At 54.7% G+C, this 9,650-nt stretch overlaps 3 protein-coding genes across 3 annotated transcripts; all 3 read left to right on the top strand.

Annotated features, from left to right (window-relative positions):
* Window positions 1-1,716: 1,716 nt before the first annotated feature.
* Window positions 1,717-3,321, top strand: LBRM_35_5620 (conserved hypothetical protein; the record flags this gene model as incomplete). Its single annotated transcript, XM_001569126.1, has 1 exon — window positions 1,717-3,321. The coding sequence occupies one exon, from the start codon at window positions 1,717-1,719 to the stop codon at window positions 3,319-3,321; it is 1,605 nt and encodes a 534-aa protein (XP_001569176.1).
* Window positions 3,322-3,775: 454 nt separating this feature from the next.
* On the top strand, window positions 3,776-4,642 carry LBRM_35_5610 (putative ubiquinone biosynthesis methyltransferase; the record flags this gene model as incomplete). Its single annotated transcript, XM_001569125.1, has 1 exon — window positions 3,776-4,642. The coding sequence occupies one exon, from the start codon at window positions 3,776-3,778 to the stop codon at window positions 4,640-4,642; it is 867 nt and encodes a 288-aa protein (XP_001569175.1).
* An 878-nt stretch (window positions 4,643-5,520) lies between these two features.
* Window positions 5,521-9,288, top strand: LBRM_35_5600 (putative protein kinase; the record flags this gene model as incomplete). Its single annotated transcript, XM_001569124.2, has 1 exon — window positions 5,521-9,288. The coding sequence occupies one exon, from the start codon at window positions 5,521-5,523 to the stop codon at window positions 9,286-9,288; it is 3,768 nt and encodes a 1,255-aa protein (XP_001569174.1).
* Between the last annotated feature and the right edge of the window lie 362 nt (window positions 9,289-9,650).

The raw sequence follows: 9,650 nt of genomic DNA, 5'->3' as shown, positions 1-9,650 counted from the left end.
CCCCCGTGCATGGGTCAAGTGCCAGCGTGATTTGAAGGCATCCCACCCCGGCCCCTCACTGCCTACTACCATGGAGAGCCTGCGTGTTGGCCCGAAGGGGGGATACACGACCTGGCAACCGGCACGATGGCGGCGGCGGTGGGGCGGTGCTGAGACCGCCGAGCCGGCGCATAGCCGCAGCGCCTGCCCTACCGCTGCGGCACACCACGCGACGGGCCTGCTGGGAGGGAGAGGGAGCGGCGTAGAGGGGGGTTGGAGCTCGTCTTGCACGGCAGCAAATGGACACGTTTGAATGGTACTCGTTCTTACCGTGCTCGCACCGTCACCTTTCTTGTTGGCGTTTTACCCGCATCACCCTGCCTGACTAGTTTTTTTGTTTTCTATGCTGGCTAACGAATCGCGCTGCGACTCTAGCTGTCAGCACTGGCAACTAACAGCGGTTCAAGCACAAGACCTGTGGCTTCATCTCATCGGTGGTGAGTGCGTGAGTAGATGTGTGTGCAGCCTTTGTGTTTCTCTGCGTCTTGTGATGCTGTGGCGAAGCCAAGCATACAAGATACTCCGAAGTGAGATGAAGGTGGGCCACGTGTAGTTTAGATTTCTCCATGTGTACAAAACATCACACCCAGTCGCTTGTGTCACCCTCCTTGCGCCCTGCCTTTACTTCACTGTCACAACCCCCCTCGATGACGGCACCGAGTAGAAGTGGGTTTGCCGAGAAGCGTGTAGGTCGATTTCCAAAGGCGGAGACGCGCCCCTGTTTGTCTCCTGTGATGGTACCTTTTGCTCCAGATCCGATGAACAAGTTGGTCGGAGTCCGCAGCTCGCTTGCTCCCTCTTTATGGCGCATGAGAAATCGGTGCGTGCGTACATGTGTGCGGGTCTGCTTTGGGGCTCGCACAAGCAACATGCGCTTTTCAGCCTCGTGAGAGCACTGCATCATTCCTTTACAGCCAGCCAGAAAGTCACTCTCTAGCCTCGCGTCCTCCTTTTTTTTTGGGCTCAGCTCATAGCACTTTGCTGTGCCGGCATTGGCCCCTTCGGAGCACTGCACACACCTCATGTGCAGCGGCTGCGTGCACTTCAACGCCCCACCCCCGGCAGGCGGCATGCATGCAGCGACCCTCCCGTTTTTCGGAGCTGGCTTTCTCGCTGTGGGCGGACGACGTGGGGCAGAGAGGCTTCGGGTCAGGACCGGCTGCGTTGCCCTGCAGCAGCAACGCATGTCCATCGACAAAGCGGTGGGGCGGGGGCCTGGTTGGCTGGTGGGCCTGGTGTGGCTGGTGCTGCGGGCCAGCCCCTCCTCGTCATTGGCGCTCCGCACGGGCTCCGCTACGGTGGGGGATGGCGTTGGCGCAAACACTGGCGCTGCCGCGCGGGGCGGGCGGGCTTTCGGCGTTTGGCCGTGCCGCGCCGCATCGGGGGCTGCGGGTCTTTCCGCCGGCGCCAAGCGCCAGGCCCGCCCTCCGCCCGGCCCAGCCCCCCCCCCCCCCCGCCGCCAAACCTGGCGGGCCACCGACGCGCGCAGGCGGCGGGCGAGCCTCGCTTGGCGACGCAAGGCCGGCGCCACGCAAAAAAAAAAAAACGGCGACAAACACGCGCCCAGCAAGCCGCTTCCCACACCAAGCCGAAACCACTTTCCCCCCACTTCTATCCCCGGTGCTTTTTCGCCACTTTCTCTGAGAGGAGCGCGCGCAGAGAACCCCACTCTCCAACATGGAAGCCACCCGGGGGACAGCAGCGCTGCCAAAAAAAGATGCCGCAGAACGCACATTGAAACGGCGGCGTGATGGAGAGTACACTGACTCATATCCCCTCCTGCCGCGAGAAGCAAAAGCACTTTCTTTGGAGCTTCGCCATCTCTGCCCAGCCCTCTGCAGTGGGTTTTTCGCTCATTCCAAATATGGTCGCCTCCAGCACCCCCGGTGCAGGTTTGCAGTTGACAAACCGCCAGTGATTGTCACCGTTGTGTCAAGCGTGCACCCTGCACGCAGCAATGAAGATGGAGAGCTGCTTCTTTCGCCATTGGACACGTTTAGAAATTGTATCTCGAGCACTACGTGGGACCCCAGAGATGAATACCTCATTGCCTCCAAACGCTCCGGGTTTCAGCTTTTTAGTACGTCGTCCTGGCTCACATTTGGCAATGGGCTCTCCGAAACATCGAAGCCAGTATTAGAGCTCAAATCGGCCATTGTGCAAGCACGATTAGGGGGAGAAAATAGAATCAGTTTTGGTCTCTTAGTCACGCAGTTTCTTGGAAGTACGTTACACACCATTTGTGGCTACAGTGGTACCCCACAGCTCGATATTTTTGACCTAGAGGACTTGGACGAAGCAACGGGGTTGCCGCTCCGTACGTACAACCTTCGCTCTTTAAGATTTGACAGTTGCTCTCGGCCCGTGGGTGATATCTCGGCAACCACCGCCGTGGTGACGGTATCGGACACTGTTGCGGTTGCTGCTCTGTCTAACGGCTGCTCTGCACTCATTGATGTGCGGACTGCAAGCCCGGTACTTTGCACTGAGACACCTCCTCCGCCTGCTATTTTGAGTGTGTGCAACCCAGGCACACGACGAGTTGCGCAAGGAACAGCAATCACTGCAGTTGAAGTCGCTGATCGTAGTAATTGTGTCCAGTTGCTGACCGGAACCAAAGATGGAATGATTGTCCTTTGGGACTTGCGAAAGCGCAACGAGCCTGTTGCAGTAAGTTCCCTTGGTGGAGAGATTCAAGCACTACATGCAACGGATCCATCATCGTCGTGTAGGTGCGGTGTGCCGACGGTGTGGCTCAACACCGATTCGGGTGACATTGTTCGTTTGTCAATTGGTGCGTCTTCTTTTGAAGAAGTGACGCGGGTGAGTACCAGTGATTCGCAACGCACTCAACTGTCAGCAACCCTGTCGCCGCCAAAAATCTCTGTTATGCCGCTGTTCAACCTTCTCATTTACCCTCACATTTCATCAAATAGGCTTTTATTTTACGATATTGGTTGTGGTATTCATGCTACTGAAGACCATTCTGCTGTTGGTTTCGCGAAATGCGGCACAAGCACGCAGAAGAATGTCCAATCAGCGTTAGTGAATGACTTTATGGGAACCAGATCGCATTTTTCCGAGTATGAAAGCGATGACGACTGCGCGCTGCTTCCCTCTGATTTGCAAAAGAGCACTGCACCCGTGTCTCTTCTCCTCTCTTGCCCATTTTCTGATTGGTCATATCAAATATGCAGTGTTTCTGCGTCCAACAAGCATAGCACTGTTTGCATCGGGGGTGATGACGGCGATTTGCATGTGCTCTGTGACTCTATCTTATAACTATGAAAAAAAAAAAATACACTAATAAGATATGATTCTGAAGACGACAAAAAACGCATCCTATCATATGGCTGTGTTTTCACGGTTTTCTGACGCTACCACAGAAATACTGTTTTTCGATGTTTATCTTGGACCTTGTTTTGTGTGTGCAGATGTGCGCGCACATACAGCAATAGAAAAGAAGCACTGCTAGGAATCAGGAAATCCTTTGCCTTTGACACGGAGAGAAGTGATAGAAATGCAAGACATTTTTTTTTTTTGTGGAATAGGTGATCATTTCTAGCCTTATGTACAGGATACATTCAAGCTTTACTTCACTTGTGGGTGCTCTCATTCTCATTTTTTACTTCATATTTCTCAAAACCCTCCAGAGAAAACTGTTCATCTCACATAAGTAACAGTCAGAAACGTTAAAGGACTATATAGGCCCAAGGTCATTTTTCGGTAAAAAATAATGCTGCGCTACACAAGGCTTGGCCGCAACATGGGCCTTGGTGATGCCTACGTGAAGAAAGTCTTTGACTCTGTCGCGCCCAAGTACGACATGATGAACGATATTCTCTCTTTAGGCATTCACCGCATGTGGAAGAAGCACTTTGTTGAGGATTGTGTTTGCCCACTGCCAGGCGGCAAGTTCCTGGATATTGCGGGCGGTACGGGGGACATTGCCTTTAGGATCACTGACGCTATCTGTGCCCGGGAGAAGTCGTTCGGGCTGGTGCCAAAGGCTCTCGATGGCACGAAAGTGGTTGTGTGCGACATTAACGCAATGATGCTGAAGGAGGGTGAGAAGCGTGCGGAGCGTGAGGGCTACATGGACATTGACTGGGTCTGCGCAAGTGGCGAGGAGCTTCCGTTCGAGGATGAGGCATTTGACAGCTGCACAGTATCCTTTGGCATCCGAAACTTCAGCGACAGACCAAAGGCGCTGCGCGAGGCTTTTCGTGTTCTCAAGGTAGGTGGTGCGCTAAACATACTGGAGTTCAGTAAGGTGACTTGTCCGCTTTTGAGCATTCCTTACGATTTGTGGTCTTATGGCTTTATGCCGCAGGCGGGGCGCATGTTGGCGGATGAAGAGAGTTACCGCTATTTGGTCGATAGTATTCGAGCTTTCCCGGACCAGGAGACGTTTGCGCAGGCGATACGTGACGCTGGCTTTGGGTATGTCCGCTATGAGAATTTGACTGGTGGCATTGCTTGCATCCATACCGGGGTGAAGACCACCTCCATACCGATCGCCCCCCAAACTGGTTTTGACATGTCACCTCCAAAGACTTCAGAGGTGACATCTGAGGTGAAACCAGTGCCGAGCTCTGCATAGAGTCTGGAAAGAGCAGCACCGAGTGAGCAGCTTTTTCATATGGAGCAACCGTCCCCATTATCGTCAGGTTCATATTGTTCTCCAAGGGGGCAAGCAGAAAGGCCAAGTAAATATCGGACTCCGTAATGCAAATCACAGTGAGGCAGCTCTAGCAAAACTGTGGACGCTGTTGTGTCTGATATTCGGCCCTCACTATTCTTTATTACTACGGAGCATACTTTTTCCCCGCTGCATAGCTGTCAAAGTTTCTTTGCCAATGCTGTATTTCTCACCTCCTCTAAATGTTTCCCTACCGCACTGCATCTACATGCGTTATGTTAAATTGCTTTCACTACATCAAATAAAGGAAAACAAACAAACATACTTTGTTCATCTTTTGTGGGAATAAGGTCGACATTTTGATGACAAGATGAGGCTCCTCAAAGGACGTTTGAATGGCACCTTGGAGCTCATGCACGTTTCTACTAAGCATACTTCATGCTTGTTACGCGCACTTCCCTTTAACATGCATTCATTATCATGTTTTCCATGCTGCTATCTAAACAAGTGGTCATTGTTTCAATCGCTCCTTTTCCTTTGCCAATGCTGATACTCATACCTTCTTAAGAAAGTCTTCTTGAGCATAGCGAAACGTCGAGCTGTCTCGACTCCCGCGAGTTACACGTAGCCGCGGCGCGTGGAGGTGATAACGTGAAACACATGGGGACGAGCAAAGAGGCTGAAGTTCACCCATCAGCATAGCCTGTCATTATTGCTTTTATAGAGTATATATTTTATTTCTTTTCGAGACGCACCCCCTTACTACCACGAGCCTCGACCGTGTCTTCTGTTAGATACTGGTGTATCAACATAGTAGAAACTCGGAAAATAGTCCTTTAATGTCGCACTTTCGCGGCTCTTTCTCGCGAACTCCACCAAGGAGTGGGGCGATTTCTATGCCGCGTGACTTGTCACAGACCCCTGCCATCTCTCGACTTGGAAGCACTGTGAAGACGCCACACATCCAAAAGTGTGTCGTTGACCAAACAGAGGACGATGATCACCCACTAGAGCACATGACGGTCTACTTCGAGGAGGAGGACCTTAGACTAGTTACCACTGGGCTTCTCGGAAAGGGTGGTTTTGGAAAGGTGTTCGATGCCGTTTCCAACAGCGGTGATGCTTACGCGCTCAAGGTGTCATCAAAGCGCATGAGCGAAAATGACTGGAAGCGACTAAAGGAGGAAGTGACGCTCATGAGTCATTTCTCGCGCCACCCCAACATTGTCAAATTTTACGCTGCTGGTAAGGATGAAGATCGCGCCTACGTGGTAATGGAGCGCTGCGCAGGCAAGTCACTCCACGATATCATAGCCAGCAGGAGTCTTGATGTGCCGGAGATTTTGTGGATTGGGTGGGCCCTGATCAGCACCATCTCCTACATTCATTCCAAAGGCTGCATTCACCGCGACCTGAAGCCACAGAATCTTTTGTTTGACACTGAGGGTAATTTAAAGATTACAGATTTTGGTCTTTCCAGCCGCATATCAGAGGCGCATCCCCGCAAGACGGTTGCGGGGACGGCAATGTACATGGCGCCTGAAATGGCAGTTGAGGTTTACAAGCGAATGACCCAGAACTCGGACGCCCCGTCACTGAGCTACGGCAAGGAGGTGGACACGTGGAGTATCGGTGTGGTCCTCTATGTGCTCTTGACACGCATGAATCCATATCTCGAGGCGATGGAGCAAAAAGGTATGCACCAGCTGAACAAGGGACACAAGTCACTTGCCCTCTTTAATGCTGTAGCGGGCGCTGCGTGGAGTTGGCCAAGAGAGTGGAAAGGTGATCCACAGCTCTGCAGGCTTGTGGAACGCGTGTTGCACCGCGAGGCATCGAGGCGCGCCACGCTAATGGAGGTGCTCGAGGACTCTGTGTGGAACCGCCGGCCCCTCTCCTGTCCACTTTCTCTGCTACAGAAGCTCAACTTGCTGGAGCCTTCGCCGTCAGGTGCACTGCCTCTGAACAACCTTGCCGAGAATCTACAATTCCGCCCGAAGCGCACGACAGAGGCGGTGCTACGCGAAGGACTAGAGCGTGTCGAAGCCACTGAGCAACGCGGTCGTGCTCAGGTGGAGCTTGAGTACTATGAAACCTACAATGTCCTCTGGAGTCTTCTTACTCTGGCGCGGGCGGAAGTGGACACCAGGGCTGACATCCTCCAGTCTGAGGTGGTGCAGCGAGGGAAGCTGCGCAATCAGTTTCTGACTCGCCAGTCTACTCGTGACAGGGGTGGCAGCGTCTCGTTGGTGTCAGAGGTTGCCGATTGCGAGACAACCACCCCTCGTGCATCTCGATCAGTGCGTCGCAGCGTCAGCTTGACCGAGGAGGAGCGGGGCAGAATCGTGCGTTCTAGCCCGGTCCAGTACGCAGTGGTGTACCCCGGACGCGACACCGCCACTCGTTGGAACCTCCGTGCCGTAGTCTCGCTTCCACGCGACATGACGGACGAAATCGAGCGCGAGTTCAAGTGTATGAACGGGCATCTGATGACAAAGTTGACGTCGATGCCGCACGGCTACAATGGTTTCGACTGCAATGTGTGCGATCGTGGCATTCTCAAGATCACCGGCGAGTCGCCAGCCTTCCGATGCTACAAGTGTGACTACGATGTGTGCATGAAGTGCGCATACTCCGGCAAGTTTAAAGACGTCAGCTTTGTCTGCGTGACATGCGCGAAGCGCTTCACTTCGACCGCAAAGCTGCAGGGGCATTCCTTGCGCTGTCGCGGACCGAGCGAAAGTCCCTCACCGCGACGATCGTCGCGCATGAACACCATGCTCTGGGACGAGCCGAAGAGACCGAGCTTACTGGAGGTGCAGCTGCCTGAAGCCTCCCAGAGCGAGTCGAAGCTACACGCCAGCCGCTGCCGCTCGGGACGCCGCACGTACAACCGCACATCCACCGGTGGCCGCATCAGCATTGGGGACCCGAATGTGCACAGTGTGGTGGACTTTGACGCAATGGTGGCCGAGCACCGCGAGGCGGACTTTCCCGATGTGAGTGCATGCGCGTCCGCCACTGGCCGCGAACTCTCGCAGCAACGAAAGCTCGCGGGTAATCGGCGCGGCCGGCCATCCACCATGTCCAGCGGCAGCCTTTCGCTAGACTTGCCGCCGCAAGTGCAGGTACCAAGCAAGGGGTCGCGCGCACCAGTGCAGCCACGCAGCTCCGCCGAGCTGCGCGATATCATGGAGGAGGTGGAACAACAGAAGCAGGCAATGCGCCGTGACCCCCTCTTGTACGGACCGGCTACGCCGCCGCAGTACAATAGCAACGGCGAGATTATCGGCATCGCGGCTCGTCGCCGCGCAGAGAGCGTGGAGATGACACGGGCAGAGGTAATCACGATTCGTGCAGAGGTCGCGAATCGGCCGCACGAGCTGCAGCGTCAACCGCGCGTACCACGCAGCGCCTCCTCATCACGTCTAGAGAATGCGCCTCAGAGCCTCCACAAGCGGCGTCGCGAGGAGTGGCAGCAGCCCGTGCATGCACCATCGCCATCCGGTGCGGTGAACCGAGTCGCCGTGGAGGAGCACGTGGCGAAGCATGCTGTCCTGCCGCCTCAGGTGCCGCGCGGGAAAGGACAACAACCACGCGCCCCCTCCGTTAGTGGGCATACCGCCCAGGGTGGCCCGCCACTACCGCGCCGCGGCCCAGCCGCGCCGTCTCCAGCAGCAACTTTGAAGACCCACCTCAGCGCCTTCCAGATCCCCGCTGCCATTCCTCCTAAGAACTTTACCTCCATCCGGCAGTCGAGCTACTCCATGGCGAACACGATGGCAGCCACGTACAGCGCTTCCGCAACCGAGCCGGCAGACCGAGCAGGAGCTGCGAACGCTGCTCTTGGCTACGGGGCTGCTTCGACACGCAGCCATGCGCTAAGCCGACCCAACGGTGCCTTTTTGGCGTTGCCGCGCGAGGAGCACAGTCGCCGGCAATTCTTGGACGACTTTCTTAGTGGTGGCTGGGTGCGTTTCTACTCCTTCACAAACGAGGACACTGTCGTCATGTACTACTCACTGCAACCTGGTCGCTACGGGGCCATGTTCCCCACCGAGGCGGGCGTCGGCACTGCTGTGTTAGATGTGTACGCGAAACTGGTCCTCTACGTACCGTGCATGAACAATGAGAGCACGAACCGCAGTCAACCCCACCCACACGTGCAAACGTTCTACGACGAGGAGGCGCGTATTCTTAGCCTGACTGAGGCGCAACGGTACCTAGGCGGTGTGCTACGCTGCATCACAGGATTTGTAGATGAGTTTAGTCGCTTGAAATCCGAGGGTCTTACTCCAGCGGCGGTGCATGCTGCCTATATTCATCACCGTAGCATGTCCCATGTGCCGCGGGACACGAAGTTTGTGTACATTCGCAAAGTGTTCCCCGACCCCTCTGGGTCTTTCACACTATTCCGCCTGTCAAACCTGCGCTCGCAAGTCGTTTGTAACGCCATGGTAGATATTCGATGGCAGAGTGATCGGCGCCACAACGTTGGGCAAAAATATTACATCAACGCGGACGGTACCGCTGAGCCTTTTCTCGTCGATCAAACCGGCATTTTGTCGCAGCTGGAGACGGTCCTCAATAACAGCTTCAGGAGGTGAAGAAGACAGCGCATCTTGAGTGGGTTGCCTTCGCATTTACGCGCGGCTTCTTTCCCATTATTTGACCGTTCTCTTTTCTTTAATGCTGTTGTCGGCCTTAGATTTCCCGTGTGTGACGCAGTATTAGATGCGTCACCATGACAAGAGTAGTGGCACTGCGACGCTGTGCACTGGTGATACTTGGCAGGGAGGACAAGAATGACATGGAGACCCCAATTCACGTGGCATAATGGCAGGCTTTCGGACAGAACATGTGCGCGTGAAATGATGAGGTGCATGCTATGTACTGTGCAAAAGTTCTACTTAGCCACGATATCTTCTTCTACCTTTCCGATGGCGTTTTTCTTCGAGCCCCCTGCTGC

The sequence above is a fragment of the Leishmania braziliensis genome, chromosome 36, assembly GCF_000002845.2.
Source record: "Leishmania braziliensis MHOM/BR/75/M2904 complete genome, chromosome 36".
NCBI lineage: Eukaryota > Euglenozoa > Kinetoplastea > Trypanosomatida > Trypanosomatidae > Leishmania > Leishmania braziliensis.
This window is presented reverse-complemented; position numbering and strand designations above follow the sequence as displayed.